General features: G+C 42.5%; 1 protein-coding gene across 4 annotated transcripts in view; it reads left to right on the top strand.

Annotated features, from left to right (window-relative positions):
- Positions 1-2276: 2276 nt before the first annotated feature.
- Positions 2277-22123, top strand: part of sh3kbp1 (SH3-domain kinase binding protein 1) — a 36652-nt gene continuing 16805 nt past the window's right edge. The window contains exons 1-4 of one of the 4 annotated variants that reach the window (XM_037079321.1): positions 2277-2508; positions 11033-11190; positions 19091-19205; positions 20919-21025. In XM_037079321.1, coding sequence (XP_036935216.1) covers positions 2505-2508; positions 11033-11190; positions 19091-19205; positions 20919-21025 — 384 coding nt within the window. In that variant the 5' untranslated portion in view covers positions 2277-2504. Of the gene's footprint in view, positions 2509-6605; positions 6689-11032; positions 11191-19090; positions 19206-20918; positions 21026-22123 lie in introns of those variants that run through there. The other 3 variants (XM_037079318.1, XM_037079319.1, XM_037079320.1) reach the window with 3 other exon arrangements.

Consider the following 22123-nt stretch of genomic DNA (forward strand, 5'->3'; position numbering starts at 1 on the left):
CTATGTGAGAGGATATTTGTCCAGTGTTGCATCTTGTTAATTTTCTCTTTAACATTTCAAAGCGGGCTCCCGCCACTGAGGAGGTAGTTCGCCTTACTTCCCAGTAGCCTGACACATTTTGGTGTCATCGTGCTCTCCTCACGAGTCCAGCCTGTGCAGCCGTGCATTAATCTGAAACAGATGCAGCGACTTTCACTGCTGCAATTCGAAGAATATTCTCCTGAGGCTGTGATTCACAGAATATGAGTAGCCTAATATGGGTGCAATATGTTCAGCAGCAGAACACTTCGCGTTTTACTCACCAGTGGCCACGAATGCTAACGCCCCTGATTGTGCTAAATGCTAAAACCAATAAATACAATTCTCCCTGCAGTTGACAAATCAACACATCACATTTAATTTGTTTACAATAAACAACCACCATTTCTACACGGTTGACCAAAGCTGTTTCCTCCAAGCAAAGCTAATCCACTGCTAGCTTTACATTCATCATGGCCTCCAGATAAGAGAGAAGTATATCTTCTCATCAGACCTACAACAGGTGACCGTTTCATTATGCAAAGACTGTTTGGCATGCACACAGCGGCTCCAGCTCTTGCTATCTGTTACTTTGGCACCGAATATGATGGATGTGCCCTATAAATTGTGGTTTTTACACACTGTCACACCAACAGGAGAGGGCTATATTTTATATTTCTGACAGTTTCGGACTAAATATGTAGGTAAATCATGCAATAAGACACTCTAAACAGCAGATACGGCAGATATTAACATGCAGTACCGTCCATAAAATCATTTCCAGTCAAGGTTACACGTCTCCTGTGCGTCACAGATACCTGAGATGCATCCCCGGTTATATGAATGCCATTTCTGAACTGTGCTATAGTTTATCGTGTTAGATCTTGTCTGCACAGCAACTTGTTCTGTCACTATACTCGGGGACAGAGGGGACGACAACACTGCAGGGCTAAGCATGCTGTGTGTGTGTGTGTGCATGTGTTAAAGAGTGTGTATCTGTACTGCACATTTGAAAAGACATCTTTAATGAGGTTTACCTACAACAATCAGACCACCAGATTACTGCGCTCACACAGTGAAATGTTGAGGCATACAGCTCATTAAGACTTTGGGCAGCACAGGTGCAGGGTTTGAGATTAAACAGATGCTGCCTTCAAAGACTGTTGGAAATATTGGCATTTTTAAGGAAAGTTACTTAGATTGAATTTTCAAGTTTGTTTTAAATGTTTTAATAATAGAGAGCACAATAAACTCTATATTACAATACAGTATTACATCTAATTACTTAAATGCTCGGTGTTACAGATTGTAACAAAGGATACCTTGTACCTCATAATAATTTTCTGACTGTATTTTTTCAGTTTATTGCCATGTAAAAGACTTAGGATGGCTAACATTAGCCAAGAAATGGAGTTTGCTAACATCACAAAATGACCCACACCCACAATCTAGAGCTGCTAAATCTGCAAAGCATGTGACATATATCATGATATTGTCAGCTAACATTAGCTTCCTTGCTAATGCCAGCAAAATACCATTTTGGTTCCCCTCGTCAAAGTGCCTATGAGATCTATGAGATTGGATTTTGGATTTTTGTGTATTAAATCTCTAGAGGTGAAAAGCTAATGCCAGGCTTAATGTCCCCGTCAACATCTGTAGTCTCATTTAGCCGCTTGTTAGCAACACGTAAGCTCTTTATGATTAAACTGTGGGATGTTTAATGATGTAATTTATGTAAAAATGTAAATATCTTTCGGCCTGTGGTAACCACAGACCTTATTTCAGACATTTAAATGAAAACCAGTCAATAAATCTTAGACTTTGAGACGAGGGAGTGCAAAAATGCAAACTGATTCTAGGATATAGGTTGGCTATGAAATGCATATGCCATCAAATTACTTCAGTTTAATATGATAAAGATAGAAGACTATGAAGTGAATTATGATGTGAGTTGAGACATCAGTGAGGATGTGTTTGAGGGAGCAGAAATGGTGTTGAAAGTCTCATTTTTTTTTGGAGTGTGGGGATCTGCTTTTCCCACCACACAGAGCAATTGTGTCACCACCATCTGCTCTGAGTGCATCACGCATGGTGCAACGGGATTGCGTCACAGCGCGTCTACAATGTGATGAGTTGTTACAGCGAAGCCGGGATTTACGCGGTGCACCTGAAGGCAACGAGAGAGAGAGAGAGATTTGTTCATCAGCGCTTTTCCGTTTTCTGGCTCCTCGCTCTGCCTCCTCTGTCGTGTCACCGGAGAGAGAGCGAGCGAGAGACAGAGAGAGAGAGAGAGAAAAAAAAGAGGAAGGAATATGGTTTCATCTGACGCTCCTCCCGTTTCAGCGCTGCTGTAGCGGATCTCTAGTACGAGCAGGAGGCTGGCAGGGGCTCGGTCCGGCACAAACCCCCTCTTCCTCTACCTGACCACGATCACCTTCTTACTAACCCAGCCTGCAGGAGCGCCACCAGCACACCGGGACACATAAATGGGTGAGATGCGACGCCTTTTCTCCCTTTTCTTTGCGCAAAAATGCTCCAAAAATAGCCTCCGGCGCTCTCTGCGCATCTGGATGAGGGCTGGAAATCAACGCCCGGTCCAGATGCGCGCTGGGTTCAGCCTCTCCCCCCTCTCTCTCTCTCTGTCTCTCTCTCTCTCTCCCTTCCTTCCTCACCTCCCCTGACGTCGCAGAGCTGTTTGTAAGTGACCATACGGCGTTTTGGTGTTTCCAAGGCTTTTCTTTATTCATGATTAGAAAGCAGCGAGTGGGTGTGCAGCGGTGCGTTTCTTTTTTTTTTTTTCTAGAGGAAAGCAGCCGGTCACATTGATGAGTTGCAGATGTTGACACGTTTACATTCAGTCTCTCTGTCTGTGTGCCTATTGTGTTACACAGTGTTTGACTCTCTCCAGCTCCCCGTCTGTGCGGATGAAACAGGCCTGACTGTGACATTCCTCCTCCTCCTCCTCCTCCTCCTCCTCATCGCCATCATTTCCCACAGCACTGCGCTGTTGCACACAATGCATAAAGATTAACTGATTGCAGGTTTGGCCTGATGAGTGCTAGATCAATTAAGTGCATGTGGAAAAACTGCTGATTATCTCACAGATACCGTGCAAGGCTGGAGGGGAAACTTCTCCTTGTCATGCTTTAAAACTTGACATTTTGCAAATGAAATGAACGACCCAACACTTCTTCTTCTATTCCTCTTGCATGCATGGCTTCCTACTGGGCCTCTGCTGCATGTAAACAAACAATGCACAAGGGAAACACTGAGTTATACACACATGTCAAAGCTGGAGGGAAAAAAAAACACAATAGGCAGCTTCCCCAAAGTGCCCAGATTCACCGACTGTGTGTTCGTTCTGTGGTACTTTAATGAACTGCTAAATTGGTTGTAATGTGCGCCACTAATTAGCCGAAATGGGAATTACAAGGGGCTCTAAACACGTCCTGCACATTGGCAAGAAAAGAAAATAAGCTCTGTGTCACACCTTTGACTGCTGCATTCACAGGGTGCATACGCTTTTATAAATCTGTAGGGTTTTCAATAATCCACCCAACGAGCGTTTTGTCCTTGTTGGTTCCGCTGTCGTGAAGACGAGCTAGCCTGACAAATGTCCAAAGCAAAACAACAAACGTAAGAATTCCTATCTGACTGTGAAACTCTGACCTCAGTGCTATGAAAAGGGCAAGTAGAGTGGGTGCTTCAAGTTTGAAAGTCAGAGTCAGGGATGGTCGTGAGTCAGTCTGCTTTTCAAATTTCCAAATTTCTAAACCTAACCGCAAAGTTTCAGAGTCTAAACCTAACAAAGATGTTCAGGATCCTAAACCGAATCAAGAAATTTTGGAGGTCTAAACCTTAACAAGAAGTTCTTTAGTCTGAACCGAACCAAGTAGTTAAGAATCCTAAACCTGTTTTACCTCAGTTTCTATCACTCTCACTCTTCACCCTCCAGCACAGGGGGTATTTTTCCTTTGCAGTGTAGCATTTCCACAGTTGCTCCAGTTGTCCCACCGTAACCTGGGGACAGCGACCAGGGAAAATGCCTCTTCCTGGGGAACCTACCTGTGCAGCCATTACACCTTGCAGTCAGTAATGATATGTTAAAGGAAAAAGTTTTCTATTGACAATTGAAGATGTCAGATGAATTCACAAATGCACAGGAAGACGGGGGTGGTGATTGTGGGTGTCCTCGGATGATATCTGCTCAAGGAACCCCAAGTGGGTTGATTTGTCCACGACATTTGTAGAGGAAGAGTAAGTTGCCAAGTTGCCTTCATTATCTGTATATAAAGAGGCACAGTGTAACTTTATGGCAGAACACTTGTGTTTGACTGTGTTAGATGGTACCTAATTAAGTAGCCGCTGACTGCAATCATCTGCAGTGCAAGAAAACCATAACTGAAAGCCATTAAGGCCGTCATTTTTTTCACTTTAAAATGGTTTGAAAATGCAGCACTATAAACAGCTTGTGGTAATGGACCTTGCACTCTTGGGCCCATTGAGTTGTTTCGGTTATTTCTTCACTCGACGCACTGAAATAATAAAGAAGACAAGACATCACACTTCTAGCAGATAACTTCCTGGAATTCTGCTATTGCTGCAGTTTTCAAGGATGAAGTATTGGGTTTATCATCTAAAGGCTGTGACCTTCACTCTTTCATGAGTGAAGCCAAAGGTATTTTCAAGACATCTGCACAAGGACTCGACTGTTATTCAGACACAAAGAGAAGTCAGTTGTACAAGAGGTTGGTTTCTCTGCCATCAGCGGTCTCAGCAGAAAATAATACAAGGCAACTGAAAGTCTCGTGGCACTTGCCGCACCTGGAACTGAAAAACTCTCACTCCTATTCTCGCTTTTGCTTTGCTGCCACCATTTCTCCCTCTACCTACGTCGAAAAACCCTGCACAGAGTTCCTATCTGGGGGTTGTCGAAAGGCATTCTGGGGAGGGGCGAAGGGGAGTGCTGGGAATTAGAAATAGACAATGCAGATCCAGTGAGTGTAGTAAATCACAAAATAACTGCGAGGCAACGGCATAATGAGCGCAGAATGGTTGGAATTTTTCTTTAATGTGGGAGAATTTGCTGAAGTCTGTGATCTGATCCACAGTTGGAGTGGGTGGCTTTGGCTCCCAGTGGGCTGCAGTCCAGCGCAAATGTTTTACAGACAGAACCAGGCAGCTGTTATTGACATCATCAGCAACAGCTCTGAAACATACCCACATCTAAACACAGGTCCGCTGTAAACCAGAGGAACGTCAGCGTTGGGGTTTTCTGGAGTTCAGCGTGGATGTATGTGCAGTTTCCTCTTATCTAAACTCACTGCAGCTGTTCACGGGACGCTCAGTTCCTGCATGTGTGTGTTTTCTTGACCACTTGAGTGGGAGTTTTGTTTTGTCTGCAGACTTTTAAATATTCTGTCTGTTAACATCTCATCACCTTGTCATATTTAGCCTCGCAGACGCAAGAGATGCTTATGAGTGCAAGCAAGTATGGCCACAACTGACAGTTATTTTTAGTATCAATTAATATGCAGATTATTGTATTGACTCGTCGTTTAGTTTATGAAAGAAAGTTAAAAAAGTAGTGGTAAAACAAGTATGTCAACTTCCCAAAGCCCAGCAATGTCGTTAAACCACTTGAAAATACCATTGAACTTCTTAATTTACCGTTATATATGACAAAAAAAGAGAAAACCCCAATATTTAAGGAGCTGGAACCAACAAATGCGTGTAATTTCTGGTTGGAAAGTGACAAATATGAACTAGCATTGAGAATAATCAATTAGGAAAATAGTTGCAGGTTCATTTCTTTCAGCGACTGGCCTAATTTATTGCAGCATCTATAAGCTAAGTTTGGTTTGGCATTGTGTTTGTTGAACACTAGTTGTAAACGTAGATCTAGTTTCCACTGAAATTTAACTCCTTGTATGTGTAGATTTTCTAGAAACTAAGCTAGCTAGCTCTGTGGCTACGGTTGGATGTTTTGATGGGAAAGTGCGTTAGCAAACAAACATTTAACTGTTTTCCGTTCAGACAGTTAAATATAGAATATGTGACATATCTGCATTACACATGACAATGCCTTTGTGCTATCTTTTGTTGCACTGTGTACTTACGTTATCCAGAATGTTTAATTTGGAGGCCTGTTGCTATAATTACTGCAAAAACATAAAGTGACAAGTCAGAGACACAAATAAAGCTTTAAACTTATCTGATGTGAGCTAACCTCGCTGTCTACTAAAATAGAGGAAAGCATCATCAGAGACTGAACGATAAAGCTACAGCAAAATACGGAAGTCGTGAAATCACAAATTTAATTTCACCCACGCTGTGATATTTATATGCAATGCTGCGCGGCATCTCAGGTCACAGGAAGGGAAGCTACTGCGAAGACTTATTTATTCTTTGCTGAGGGAGCGTGTTCATAGTCATACCAGATGTAAATGTTGTCTATGAGTGACCCCCTTTTTTTTTTGTTTTTTTTTTGGCAACACTAGTGAATTATTTATTTGATGGGAGCTAATTTCAGCCTCGGATTCGGTGCTCGAGGGAGTATTTGCAACAGCAGGACAGCGTATGTCGACCCATATCTTCACACGGCGGCCATTTTCCTCTGACGTCAGGCTCAGCGTGGAGAAGCTCAAATGTCGTACCACCGTGTTCACAGGTATTCTGATGTTAGAGGAACGTTAGCATCAGTGTTACATAACGTCCCTCCAGATTTTCACTATCCATCATCTTTTCCCTTGCTGACCGATCGGATGGTAGTTTAATGATAACTATTTTAAAGATTATATCAGATTCTCTACATTTTTAGAACTTGCTACGTGGACTGGTATGTTTCACGTTCTGATCTAGAGGAGGGTGTCCTGATTCTTGTTGTGATAAAGGGGTAGGCTGAAGTGTTAGGGCGACACGGCCCTCCAAGTTTATGTTTTACACAGGCACACTTCAAACTGTCATTTCAACGTATTTTGGTCTGATGGCTAACGTCTCAGTAGCTAACTAGCTAGCTAGCTAATGTGGCATTGTTATTGCTGATTTGTGCCTGACAGTCCTGCATTTTGACGTATTTCAGTGTTGCATTTCCCCCTTTGATGGCACGTTAGGCCTCAATTTGATCCCGTCTGATTACGTAGCCGCTATCGCCGACAAATGATAATGCATGAGGGTTTTGAACTGTTGTCTCATCTATAGGGGGAGATTTCAGCCACTACTTCTTCTATGTCTGTTCTGAGGGGAAACAGGACACACAAAAATAAGGGGTAGGAGTAAAAATTGGAAATGGGATTGAGCCAAACTGGCTGGAGGCATCAAGCTTTCAGGTTGTCCATCTGTCTCATTCTTGTGGATGCAATTTTGCACACTTGTCCACTTTGACACATGGATGAAAGCTAATGTCTTATTTAATAGGATACAATTAGATAATAATAAGTGTGTTTTTCCCCCTCATGCTGTTTTATACATCAAGACAATAAATGAAGGCTGTTTTCGTTTCATAACATAATTTCCGGTGTTGACGTATAACAAGTCTCGGCTTCACACCAGACAGAGCTCCGCTCCTCCTGGACCCGTTCGGCGTTAACTTCACGTCACTTTTAACTTGCGCCCGTCTTTGCACTCTGTGACTTGCGTTCTTGTGCAGAGCCTCAAGCTGTCGTCTTCTTCTTCTTCATCTTCTTCTTCTTCAGTGGTGTGTGTGTCGTTGACTGACGTGGCTCGGTGGGTGGATAGCAGTGTGTCGTCTCGTTCTGCCACTCACATGTACTGTAACGGTGTGACGGTTGCAAGACAACTGCCACGAGCTATAAATTCAAAATACAGTATGAACTTCTCCTTACTGAGGAACCCTCTGCTACTTCCCTACAAAGTAAAACTGAGAAAAGGAGAAAAAAAAAAAGTACATTTGCCACGTCGCTGTCTCGTCTGCAGCTAATCTCTTCAGTTATCTCAAGCCAGAATCATATCCTTCCCATCTGAGCACCAGGCCAACTTGGACACAGTCGTGTGCTTTGTGCGCCTGATCTTGACGTCTCAGAAGTCCTCCTCCGCCTTCACGTAAACTCTGACCTTCCACTCTTCGCTCAGCTGCTTCCCCCGAGAGCCGTGGCTCCTTCTGGCTGGTGTCATCGTTATACGGCGAGTGTGCATGTATGTGTGTGAGTGGGGGAGATCATTTTGGGGAGGAAGCCAGTGTGTCTGAGTCATAGCTACCCCTTTATGCTGTTGTTCCCATGGTTACCCCAGCCCCGAAACTCCCCCTCATCATCCCCAAACCCCCCCTTCAACTCGCCTTGTAGCTGCATACACAGTTTATATCAAGCCTCAGCGGCTAATATGTGTGTGATTGTGAGTGTGTGCAAAGGTTTTAGGGTTAAGAAAGCTATACGTGATGTGACACTTTTGCTACGTTTGTCACAAGTGTTGTTAACTGCCAAGCGGTCTTGTGGTGTTCATGTGTGAATGTACGTGTTGACAAGAGGAAGAGAGGGAGAGAGAGCAGTTTGTGACTGTTTTATAGTATATTTGACTAAACTTATAAGGCGATCTCCAGATTTTGCTTTCTTTGAATATTAACCATAATGTACACTCTCACAACGCTGTTCCTCTTTTTGAACAGAAACACAGTTTTTATTCAGACACTTAATGCCTGTCGCCTCTACTTTGCTATTTTTATGATTGGTGTGTATATATGTTGTGTTTTTATTGGATATTTCTATTCAAATTTTTGTCCTTTTTCTTTCAATTTCACCGTCTAATTGCTGTGTTCATGGCACAGGAAGTACAACAACCACGATCCTTGATATTTAATGAAAGTCATCGGCATAAAAATGTTCAGACCGTCTGATTCTGGGTCAAAAATCAATTAGGAGAGGACGTACTTTATCAATACCTTGGGGACAGACCGGTGGGCTGCCTTGTATGAGCTACCAGGAGCAGTCAGTGTATTGACCATATTGACCTATATGGTCTGAACAGGCCTTGAACCAGCAAACCTCAGTTCCTTGACCAACTTCCCTGCGGACTACCACCCTGCTGACTCTAATTAAAGCAGCCCTGCCGCCAGTGTTGTGATGGTTTTCATGTGAACTAGCTCAAAGTTCAGTTCACACATGTTAATGTAAATGTTCACATTTCTTCCCGTTTTTTTTTTTTTTTTCTTTCAGAAGTATTTCCTCTAGCACCTAGCTCCTTCCCATTAAGTATCGCGCAGAAAAGATGCATCCAGATAGCACACACGAAGAGAGAGAGCAAGAAAGTCTTGGCGCTGTTTGTCGTGAAGATTGTAAAATATCATCTACCTTCATGTTTATGGAGCTAATGTTGACTAATGTTGTGACTTTAGCGTTAGCTATAAAGATTGATCTTGCCAGTAATGCAGCTGTTCTCTTGAGGAGGAACAGGAGCTTCAGTGCGATTTATCCTCAAACTCTACGTCCATACCTAACTAAGTCATGTTCGCCAATAATAACTCTCCCTTTAAACCATCCATGAATCAGTCTGGGTCAGAACCACTTCTGCCATTTTGACTTTTAGCCTCAAACAGCCTTGAACTATTTTAAGACCTCCAACAGATAAGTTGTATCGGCCACAGATCTGTTTTGCTCCTGCCATGTTCTCCCCCCCCCCCGCAGTTACCTACGACGTTACGCCCCCGTGGTGCGAGTATGTGTGGAAAGCATTTATTGATCCAACTAGAGAGAATGATTGGAATAGTTGTCCATGTCCTGTCGATGGCTGTGTGCTGAAAAGCGCTGAGATGAAGTGTGAAAGGAAACACACTGCATGTGAATCTTGTCTCTATGACAACAATGTCTTGATCGACACCTCCCCGTTGTGGTTTACCATCCATTTGTGTTTTATTTGACATCAGAGCATCAGAACAAGGAGGGTGTAGGTGCATAGAATGATCTATAGGAGACACAAAGATGAGTGTGAACATTATAGTCAAGGCCAGGAAAAAGGAAAAGAGCGATGTTGACACCACAAGCGTCTTTCTGAAATGGAAATAAGAAGAGGACGCTGCACCTTTTCTCTGGGCGGCCGCCTGCTGCCACAGAGGATCGCTTCTTATTGGGAACAATTTAAAAAAGCTGGTGCTCAGAAAGGTCCGTATGCAATTACATGGTTAATATTTCATCTGTTTCAATTGGATTCATTCATTCAATTTCAGATCAGACTGTTTCTGATCACTCTCTTCCAACTAAGGTGTTTACATGAGGACCGTCAGGGTCCAGGTAAACACAGCTTATAATAAAGGTGTGGTCAAGGTCGAGGAGCGATCGTGGTCATAGTTCAGATCACCCAGTCTTGGCGAACAGTCGTCTCCTGGACACAAGCTCATTCTATAATCTACTACTTAAACGTAGGCATGCTGTTTTTTGCGGAACTGGTCGAAGCCACTGCGGCCGTCTTCTTCTTGGAAGGACCATCCGGTTTTAAGAAGAGGGAAGTGCAGTCATAATGTTTGTCAAACCCCACAGAGACACCCAGACTGTTACGGTGAGAAACGCCGGCTGTGACTACAATTTATTTGTTTACAAGTCGACCTCTCTGGAACACCTTTAATCAGTGAGTGGGAAGAGTTTCCTGTTTGAAAGTGAAACTCAGCAGCAGAGTGGTGATTAAAACACAGCTGTATTGTTCCAGCAGTGTGGTGGAAGTGTACATTATGCTGCGTTCACTGTTCGAGTCAGGACAGGTAATTTTTCAGGCCTTTTATTTGTTTCTGAGTTGTTGAGTTGGCCATTTTTTTCAGTAGTAGGTTTTATTTGAGGTGTGTGTGTGTGTGTGTGTGTGTGTGTGTGTGTGTGTGCGTGCCTGCCCTGTGTACTTCTTTCACTTCCCATTTGAATCAATAAATAAAACAGCACACTTGTCAGAAAATCCAAACCACACTGTGCCAGAGAATAAATATAGAATCCTGTGAAACCTCTGTAGCGTTTGACCTTTTCTTGTGGTTAACACTGTCTGTGTGTTCTCTAATTCTCTGTGCGTCTCTCCCTCTCAGTGGAGGCCGTGGTGGAGTTCGACTATGAGGCTCAGCAGGACGATGAGTTGAGCCTGACGGTGGGCGACATCATCGTGAACATACGGCGGGACGATGGAGGATGGTGGGAGGGCGAGCTGGGCGGACGCAGGGGGCTGTTCCCGGATAACTTTGTCAGGGTGAGTAATCGCGAATCAACCCCCCCCTCCACCTCATTTGTCTCTCTTTCTTCTGCCCTCGTCCTCTGTCTCTTTTCACTCGCTTCATAAACCCACAAGAGGCGGTCCATAAATAGCAGCGGGGGGTAAACATGCAGATTCCAGTGTGTCACCGCAGTGTGCGTCGCTCGGGGTCTTTTCTGACGCTATTTTAGTGCCAGAAACTGCAACTCATTCACCTTTTGTTAGGTGAGTGTGAGGATTACATTCAGATCACGCCAAGAGATAAAGTCACGTTACGGTTGAGTGTACATTCATGGTTATTTTGGGTTAAGACTAGGTTAGTTTGAAGGCATTTATCCAAATACAATGAAGACATGGGTGACGAAATATTGGAAAAACAAAAGAAAATGTCTTAAACCTCTTTTACTCTGGGCAAACAAACCCACCAGCACCCACTAACATCTAGAAACAACATTTATTCCCAGGTCAAATGACTTGGAGATAAGTTATTTATCGGCTCCAGAGGGCTACCTACTGGGTTTGCACATCAAAATCGCAAGAACTGCAATTAATTCGTAATAGTAAAATGTGTCACAAAACAGTGTTTGTTGTAGTGCTGCAGAGATGCTCTGGCCTGCAACCCTTGTTCTCCGTAATAAAACATGTTTGTTTGGCAGAGACCAGGAGAAACACCACATCTTTATGATTTTACATGCTTTTTAATGACAATTAATTATCACTCTTTGTCCATATCGTGCAGCTCTTTTACCCGCAGTGTCAAACGTGGAAGCTCATGGCGGATGCAAATTTTTGCCCTTTTTTCTTTTGGCGCAATGATATAACGTGCGTTAAAGTTCAGGATGCTGGCACGTAAACAGTTTTACATTCTCCATCCAGTTGGCGTCGAGTTTGAAAGAGAGACAGAAGTAGAAGACCAAAAACGCAGGGCAGGGTTAGGGTTAGGGTTACCTTGTCTACTGTCAATAAAACAGAAGTCAATACCCTATTTTTAGTGGGTTTACTGTTATTTTTAAAAAAACTCACACACAGCATACAATACATCCAGATTTTAGGACGTAATTATGGTATTAGAGAGCTGTTTTCATCCTTCACTGAAGCGTCCACATTTGTTGTGTTTCTCCACTCATTTCAATTTGTCCCAAGATTGGATGTTAGAGGCCAAATACACAAGTGAAGCTCACCTCACCTATCCATATATGGTTGCATGCATGTGGTCTGCATTCCTATGAAGGCCACGCAAACAGAGCATAGTTTGTGAGAATTTAGACTCTAGATGACGACAGCAGCGGTCAAAAGATACAGATGAGGCTTAAAAACCAGGGTTTGCTCGAAATGAAAGGTTTTGTGCGACTTCCTCTCAGGGATGCCCTCATTTGTAGATGCAAAAGTGGGACAAATAGTTCTGTCCAACAAGTAGTTCTTGACTGGCTCGGTTGGTAGTCCATCTTTAGCCTGCAGTTGTCTGGCAACACTGAAGAGTATTTTAAAAATAATGTGTGGTGGATTTGTTAATTCAACACCTCTCATGATTTCCTCATTCTGTCTCTGTCTCTCAAGCGAAATACGTCCAATTAATTGTGTTTTGTCTAAAAGTGTGAATGCATCATGATTACACCCACAGCCTTCAAGGCGAGGCTGCGAAAAACATAAGGCTGTAAACACCGGGGTAGCTGTGTTTATTCTTTTATGATTCATTTCAATAAATGAATAGCGGCAGTTTGGAAAACCCTGCCCTCAGGAAAAAAAAAAAAAGCTTGAAAGAAGAGCTTCCTTCCTGGGATGCCTATGGTGTCATGTTTTTTATTATTCGATGCCAATCAAGAGGAGAACAGACTTTGTTTGTCGTGTGAACTAGTTGAGAGTGAGAATGAGGATCATTTGTTCGTTTGCTGTTCTGTCTACGAGGATGTAAGGGATACATACCAGACTGTCCTCAATTATTGCCGGTTTATTTAGATTTTCTTTGCCAAGCTTTGCACAGAAGGCAGAACACTGTATGTTGTTTTAAACCGAGCTGCAAAATAACGTGTAATTACCTCCACCAAAGAGGTTTCAACCATGTCCAGTTTTTGGTTAGTTGACTGGAGTTTGTCTGCGAGATTACACAAAAACCACTGAATGTATTTCCAGGAAACTTGGACGGAGGATTGGTCTCAACTTCTGGTGTGGATCTGGACAAAGAGATGTGGCATTTTTCCAAATTTTCATTAATTTAATTCCATCTATGGATGGTTTAAAATGTGACCCAGGGCTATAGATGTTAATATTAGGCTTGATTTAAACCTTAATTGTTGTCATTCACACTCCCACCTACAATAAAACAAGAGTTTCTTTCTTTGGGAAACTGGGAAAAATTGTAAAATTCCCCCCAAAACTACTTTATTTCGTTACTGTCTCTTTAACCAAATCACAAAAATTTGGTCTAGTCTATGTGGTCTCCTTATGGTGACTGACGTAATAACTAATGTAATATTTGTTCACTTCCAATCAAAGAACTTTCTCTCATAAATTTTGGAGCTTCTCATATAAATCTGGTTCCAGCCTCTCAAGTGTGAATATTTGTTGATTCTCTCTGTTTTCTACAATAGTGCACTGAACTCAACGCTGTACAAATGTTAAGTTATGGGTTTTTGTGAATATATAAATATGTGTATTTCACTAGTTTCATGACAAACAGTGACTTTCTCAAGTTGAAAGATTATCTTTTAAGTTGACAAACATCGTATGTGTGATTGGTGACACAACTCACACAGGATCAAAACTTACATGTCTCTCTCTGCTCACTATCAGATAAAGTTTTTTCTGAAATAAAGGTTGCATGAGGGAAACCACAAGGGGCGTGAGTTTGGCTGTCTATGCTTCCAGGCTCATTGTTTTGTCTTCCTGTCAGCTGGGTGCTTCAAAGTAAACGAGACATGTAGCTGATAGAGATAAACATTCAAATCACGAGTAAAGTTCGTCAAAGCCTCTGATGAATATATACATATATATACAGCATAACATTGTGTTTGCGGTGACGAGAAGGGGGAAGTGTTTTGTTCACTGTGCTGTGAGGGGGGAAGTTAACAGGAGCCACAAGTGAAGGCTGACAGTCAGAGAGCGGCGTCCACATTTTGACAGCGCGGAAGAAGTCCGTCCATTGTCAGGTGGGAGACCGCAGACGGGCTTTATTTGTGCTGACTGAATGTCACAGCGCTCATTCACTGTCAGGCAGCCGGACAATGGGCCTGTGGACGCTCAGTGATGGTGTGTGTGTGTGTGTGTTGATGTGTGTTGATGTGTGTGTGTGTTAGAGAGAGAGAGAGACGGAGGGAGGCTGTGAGTAATGCAGTAATACCAGACTGGTCTGTCACAAGACTGCAGTTACGGGAATCAGTGACATTAAGCTTTTTGCAATGCCGATGAATGTGTGTGTGTGTGTGTGTGTGTGTGTTAGTAGGAAATGGGGGATGTGGACAGACAGGTTGGAAGGGGGACAGGAAGTGATGGTATGCAAGCACCCCTCCTTCTCCACTGGAGCCGTCATGGCTGTCACGGCACAGATAACTTGAGCACTGAAGTGAAGGTCATTGAATTAACTTTTTCAGTCGTTTGGCTGTTTGTGTTTTTTTCTTTTCAGAAGGGTCAGCTCGGGTTAACAACATGCTAATTCTGGACTCTATGTCACAGATACCACGAGACTGTAATGCGAGCTCGCTGAAGAAGCCTTGGCTCTTGCGCATATTTCTGTATTTGTACAAAGCCTGGAGCAGTTATTAGCTGTGTGACCAATTAGCTAAACTGATTTTTATCATAAAACCAAGCTGTTCGCTGTGAAAATGAAGACATTAACGAGGTATCTTTAAATATCTGTTGAGAACCAGCTCCAGTATCACTTTAACTTCACCTTAAACAACTTTTGACAACTCACAATCACTATTTTTTACTTAAATTGATCTGCTGGATATTTTCTGTGTCTATCGTCTACGGCTACGTCTACGGAAAGCTGTCATGTGTTTCTTTTGAGAGTCGCTGCGATCATATGACCGCTGTGGATTCAACAAGCAGGTGTTGCAAATTAGAATCACATGTTTTGATTTTGCTGCTGACTGTTGTTTTTATTTTTGCACGGAGCAAAAAAGCGGATTTGCTCGGATTTACTTCAAAGTGGCTGCGGATGTCTGATAAGTTGTCAAATCGGGCAAAAATCACGCAGATGTTTTTTTGTTTGCAGTTCACAAGCGGTTTAATAATGAAAATGGACGGCTCCTTGTCGAACAAAAATGCATTTAAAGGAAGTCACAGCTCTATAAAATCCCAAAGAATACTAAAAGAAATAACCTTTATCCTGAGTCCGATGTAGCATCTTTAAATTGCGTGTTTTGTCTGAGTGAAACCTGAATACATTCAGTTACAAAGATTGAAAAAAGGACAAAAAAAAGCAGCAAATCCTCACGTTTGACTTGCCAATCAATTACTTGAACGCCTCCCATGTCCGTCTAAATGTTACACACCTTTAAACAAAAAAACTCAACTTATTAGCCAATATTAACTTGTGTAAGAGTTTTCCTCCTGTATCAGTTTGACCGCTGGATAGATTTGCGTAATAACGGGGTTTATAAAAAGAGGGGAAATAATATTTTGCGTCATCGTCCTTGTGCATTTCACAAGCAGAGCTCTCTCTCTGTTCCCATGTCTCTCTCGTTTTTTTGGGGTTTTTTTGGATCCGTCACGCTAACGAGGCTAAGGCGTCCTCATCGCTAGCTGCTGCACTGCATTGTTTTGCATTATCTGCGACTGTGAGGAAGTGGTCAGAGGTCAGGCGAGATGGATGTAAACAAATACACACACACACACACACACACAAAAAGCAATGTTTAGCATTAAAGCAGTGCAGTGTAAACTACATTCCTGCTGTCAGACACACACACACACACACACACACACACACACACACACACACACACACACAGAGCTACCACTGCAGTTTAAATAATGCAGGTGTTTCCTGTTCAGATATGATGAATCATGTTGTCTTCCTCTCCTCTTTTCAGCTGGGTTTCCTTTAACTCTGGGTTACCTCCATTTCCCCACGGGAGGAATTGCAGCAGAGCGTGAACGCGGTCCAACTCGACACAAAAGGCCTCCAAGAACAGTAGAAATACGCTCTGACGAAAAACCACGCCATCATTAGTCTGCAGCTCTAAAACTCAGATGCAGGAATGACTTCGAACAGTACATCCTAAATAGATAACAGATGTAGGATTTATGTTCTGTTGCTTTTCATGAAGCATAAAGCCAAACAGCTACTAAACACCGCCTCTGCTCCACCACTCATAAAAAACGGGAAGCTCCAGCCCAACTAATGGCCGCTGTGAGGTTACGTGTAGGTTGGCTTGTGCGATGTGGAGTCTCTGAGTTAAAAGTGATTTTTTTTTTTTTTTCACCACTCGACTTTGTGTCTGTGCCTGTGAGACTCAGTGTGTGTCTGTGTGTCAGTATCTGTTTTTGCAGTGCATGAAGGCACGCAGGATCTAGACTCCATCTGCACTCTGACTGCACAAATCAATCTCTTTTTCTTTTGCCTGGCTCTGCATTAACGCCGCATTAGCCTACTTAGCAAACTGCAAACAGCAAATGTGAGAGAAAGTAGCCGTGTGACCGAGCTGACGTCAGAGAACAGAAGTCATGAAACATTAAAGCTTGAACAAAGCTGATTCCCATCATGTCTTCGTCCAAGCAACTGAAGATGTTTAGTTGAATAAGAAAACAAGAACATATTCAGATTTGAGTCGGTGCCTCCAGTGAATTGTTGGCACCTCTGCTTGTAAAATGTTGACTGGCCCATAGATTAACTAGATTAACTTTTTGACATTAGCCTGGCGGAGTGGCAGGAAATGTGGAAGGGTTAGCATGTGTGAAGAAGTCTAATGTTGTCCTTGTAAGCTACATGTCTTTATAGCTGCTGGCTAGCATCTCACGATAAACCCTAAGGTGCTAGCCAGCCCATCCTGGTGACTCTGAAGTTATTTATTTGTGTTTTTCTTAACTCCAAGGTTTTCTAAAGACATGTAGCAACTACCTACCTATAACAACTATTATTTGAATAATTTTAAACTGCTAGCACCTATACATACCAAGTTATTGACTGTATATTTGAAGTAACAATGAGCCACATTCAACCATCACTGCTAATAGCAGACGGACAAAAATAAGAAACCATTGAGCGTTTAGCAGCTAACAAGCCAGATTTTCCTTTGAGGAGTTGGTGGAGAACAAAGCAGAGCTAAAAGGAGGAACTGACATTAGAAACATGATGATATTTCTCCATCTCTGTTGAGTGTGAAAAATCATGCTGGGATGATTAGCTTAGCTTAGCCTGAAGACTGGAAGCAGGGGGAAATACCGAACATGAATACAGGTGAATGCTTATAGAGTTTCTGCTCTGTCCTTCAGTTATAATCAGTAACTTCCTGTTGACAGAGTGAATTGTTCCTGTGTGGGACTATCTTGTGCCACATTTGTGGTTTCCGTTGACAAGTGTGTTTTTTCTTACTACAATGTTTTTTCTCGCTCTGAAGATGAAGAAGAAGCTTCAGCTGTTGTCTAGGAAATGTCTCCTCTTGTCTGTATTTTTTATTTATTTATTTATTTTTTTATCTCAGAGGCTCATTAAGGCTTTCACGCCACACCAGGCCAAACATGACCGGGGCGTGTGCGAGGGGTTAGGATTCTGTGAGTCAGTGTAGCCGGGCCCGTATGCTTCACTGGGCTGCGTTCGCCACAGGCCAGGGGCTTACGAAACAGTGTCATGATGAATGTGGCGCGGAGATGTGAACCGCCGTGTCCAGTTTCTCCGGGTCTCTGTGCCTCCCTCGTTTGTTGCCTCTCCAGTCCTCTTGATCGGTTTCGCATGACGTCTCGTGATTTCTTAACGCGAGTGAAAGTCATGTGGACGGAGAGTTAGCAGAAGGAAACGTTGCAGCAGTAGAGGAAAGGAAAGGAGGGGCGAGAGTCTTCTGCTTGTGTGTTTGTGTTTGTCTGATGGCCTCACGAGCTGCAGGTAAACAGCAGAGGCTCACCTGGTGCTCCCGACATCTGATACTGCTGCTACACTGCAGCACGGCGCAGAGCAGAGCTGAGACACTGTGGGACAAAACCTTATTTGCATTTATTGAATACATCAGCAAGTTTATTGCATAACAGATAAGCTCATAACCGTCATGTTTGTGGGGATTTTCACCCTAGTCCGACTCATTCACAGACAGCAAGATGTGTTTTACTCATGACATAAGAGATTTTTATGTGTTTTTACGTTACATGGTAGTTTGATGTTGGGTATCTTTTGTTTATACATTATTTTCATGGTCCAATATTAACAGAGAAATTCTAAACATTAGCATGTTTTTGCAGGTAAACGTTGCCCCTCTCTTCTTTTTGTTGTCGTTATTTATGTAAATTAAGAAATGTCATGTAGGAATTGAATGAACTGAGTATTTCATACGGTTTCGTTTATACGTGGCGGACCCTGCCACCTTTCAAGCACCTTTCCTGTTCTGTGGACATTATTTCCCTCTGAGAACAGCGTCTTTTTTCTTTTATTACCTCATTAATATTGTAAATATGCTTCTCCAAAACTACATAGTGCCCCTTTAATCAGATATTTAGACCAATTTAACAGACTTTACTGTATGTCAGTGTATCCGTCACTGAAGGTAATCGATCGTCATCCTCGTAATCATTTCTAGTTTTGCACTTGAATGGATCCGTGTCGACTCTCTACTCCTTCTGTTTCTGTTTCTGTAACCTACATTTTCTCACCTGAGCCATTTTCTCCCGTCTCTCTCTCACCATCCGTCCTCACCTCCTCCACTCATCACCTCCTCTCCTCCCCCTCTCCCTCTCTCTCTCTCTGCAGGAGATAAAGAAGGAGGCGAAGAGGGATGGAGGACAGGCGAGCATGATAAAGTCTGAGCTCTCCAACGGACGGGCCAGTCCTGTGTCTGACCCCGGAGTACGACCGGGCAGGAAAGGTACTCGCGCACACACACACACACACACACACACACGGAGTCACATACATTCATACATTGTGGTCATTAGCAGTGTTAAGTCTTCAGTCTCAAACGTAGATCCTATTAGCGTGAGGAAGGATTTGGGTCAAGCGTTCCTCGTCGTTCCAACATGTTTACACATATGTGGAGGAATGTGACATGTAACTTCTCAACATGCTGCTTTATATATATAAAAATATCTATCACCTCTGCATTTATACTGAACATATGAAAATGTACAAGAGCAGCTTAAATGTTCTGTTGACAATGAAAGGATTGACAAACAAGGATTAGCAAGGTGTTCGTGTAAGTCATTTTTTAATGCTAAATCACTTCAGCTGCAGATTGTCACTTTATTTTTTGTGGATTTGAAGGTTTAAACAGTTCATTGGGACTCACTTTGGGCTCTGTGTAGTCGTGATTAGAGCTTGACTAATAAGACTGCGACATTAAGAATGTATCAGCTGATATATACACATTTTTTGGCCATCATCATCCTGATTTGGATGCAGGATGAAGGACATTTTACAGGAAAACAACAAAAACACAAACTTTAGTATGATGTCAGAGCACTGACACATGCTGTGTCTCAATTCAGGGTCTGCATCCTTCGGAGGACGCATTTGAAGGCCAATTACATCACAACGCCACGCGAAGGCTGCCCCAGTTCAAAGGCTCCTTCAAATGCATCCCACAATTGCGGCCTTCTTTCCGTGTTTTTGGAGGATGCACCACTACGATCCTTCGTGGCCTCACATATCCCAAGATTCTTTGCGTGCCCGAAAATGAAGAAAGAAAGAGAGAAAATGGCGACATTGCGTGGCGTAGATCGTCACTTTCGCGGGCCTGGGCGGCAGAAATCGTGACGTAAGGGTAAAACAACCGGTGAAGCCACCAGGAAATGCTCCAAAGGCTAGACCCACCCATTTAACAACTGCTGTCGTGGTTAACAAGGTCTCTCTGAAGGACTCGCCTTCGAAGACCGCAAAGACCGGGTCCTTCGAAGGATGCAGACCCTGAATTTAGATGCAGCAACAGTAAACTTAACTGTAATTTTACTAAATATGAATTATCCAAAGTTCCCTAACCAGTTACAAGTTCACGCCTGAGTAATAATAATCAAAAGATACAGTATATTGCAATAAATATTTTACCTTTTCCTTATCATACTGACACACCTCCCTTTCAGTAACATTGAAACTACACATCACCGCAGATCTGAATACTTCCTCCAACAGTCTAAATACTGGACTAATGGTTGTATTAGCGCTTTTACTGAATTCAAGGATCTTAATACTTCCTCCACCTCTGCATGAGAACACACCCTGACATGCAGCAGCTTTAAATGAAACAAGAGGAGGAGGGACACCTTGTGGACAAGCGAGGAATCGCAGGGAGAAGTCTTAATGCCCCAGCTGGTGTGGAATGAGTCAGGACAAATGAGGAGGCTAATGAGTGTAAGACAAACAACTGAAGGCCAGTGTGAAGCGTTTGGTGTCTCCGCTGGTTAGTAAGACTGTCCTCTTAGTGGAAAGGTCAAAGGTCGGCGGTGTCAGCCTTCAGCCGTGAGGGCTTTTTGTTCATAAGTCAGTGAACACCTGCTCACTTTCTGCAAGACATGGATTACAGAGGAAGCTTATTAAGTCACATGTAAACCTAAAATGTATTTGCATATATGTGTGTGTGCTGCAGGTGAGCAAATCCGTAAGCGGAGGTGTAAAGCGGCGTTCAGCTACGTGCCTCAGCATGAAGATGAGCTGGAGCTGAAAATAGGGGACGTCATTGAGATCATAGCAGAGGTGAGACTGACGACAGCTGACTGGAGTCCTGATGGAGATTTGAGACGTATTTTAAGCTCATGTTTTATTTCATTTATAATGAGACATGTAGGCGAAACTATTAGATAACAAATATATGAAAAGAGATGTGAAAAAAATGTGTATGTTGTGAAGAAACAGAGCAGTGACAGAGTTTGTCCACCAGAGGGCGATGACAACTTTACTTTTTGGCTGTTATTCTTTATTTAGCGCAGAAATAACTAATCCATTAGTTAACCATTTTGAGAGTTGATTAATAATTTAAGTTATTATTTGAGTTTTCTTGGTTTTCAGTTACAGTCACACCTGTGTTTTTATTCATACAGACATTAAAACAAGAAATAAAAGGTGAAACACAAACTGATGTATAAAGGAAAGTATAAACAAGATTTCTTTTAATTGAATCACACAACACTTTTGTTTTTGTTCCCATTTTCGCAGAGTTGAAGCCATTGATATAAGACTTTTTCTGTAGACACAAAACAATTATTTCTCTCAGATTTTGAGCACAAATTTGATAAAATCCATCCATCCAGATTCAATTAACGAGCAACCGCATGCTCCATCAAACTTACGACACCTGTGGTATTATGCACATTTGAGCCTTTTACAGGCAGAAGTCCAAAACACACCTGTGCATTAATCATGCTGTTTCAGCATCTTCATACGTCACACCTGTAAGGTGGATGGATTATTCTCTGCTGGGGGTGTCGGTGCTGTTTGTTTAGGTACATGTGCACACACAGGGATCCGTTTCGAAAGCCAAGTAACCGCCATTTTGACAGTGGCAATTATATACATGAGTCAATTATAAATTATCTAATGATTAAATGATTGACTGACCTCATCAAGTCCACCATATAATCTGTTTTGACAGAATTGATTAACACTTATTAAGTAGTAACTTACAAAAAAATGAAAGGCGTTTCATCGTTACTCTTTTTTGTCACTATGACATCATCTTTTCTTTCTGTTTTTATTTTTATGGTTCCCTTACATGAGAGGCGCTTTAGTGATGATCTGATCTTAAGTCACACATATAAATGTATATGATTTTCATGGGGGATTATACAAACTGTG

Source organism: Acanthopagrus latus, chromosome 19, assembly GCF_904848185.1.
Source record: "Acanthopagrus latus isolate v.2019 chromosome 19, fAcaLat1.1, whole genome shotgun sequence".
Classification (NCBI taxonomy): Eukaryota; Metazoa; Chordata; class Actinopteri; order Spariformes; family Sparidae; genus Acanthopagrus; species Acanthopagrus latus.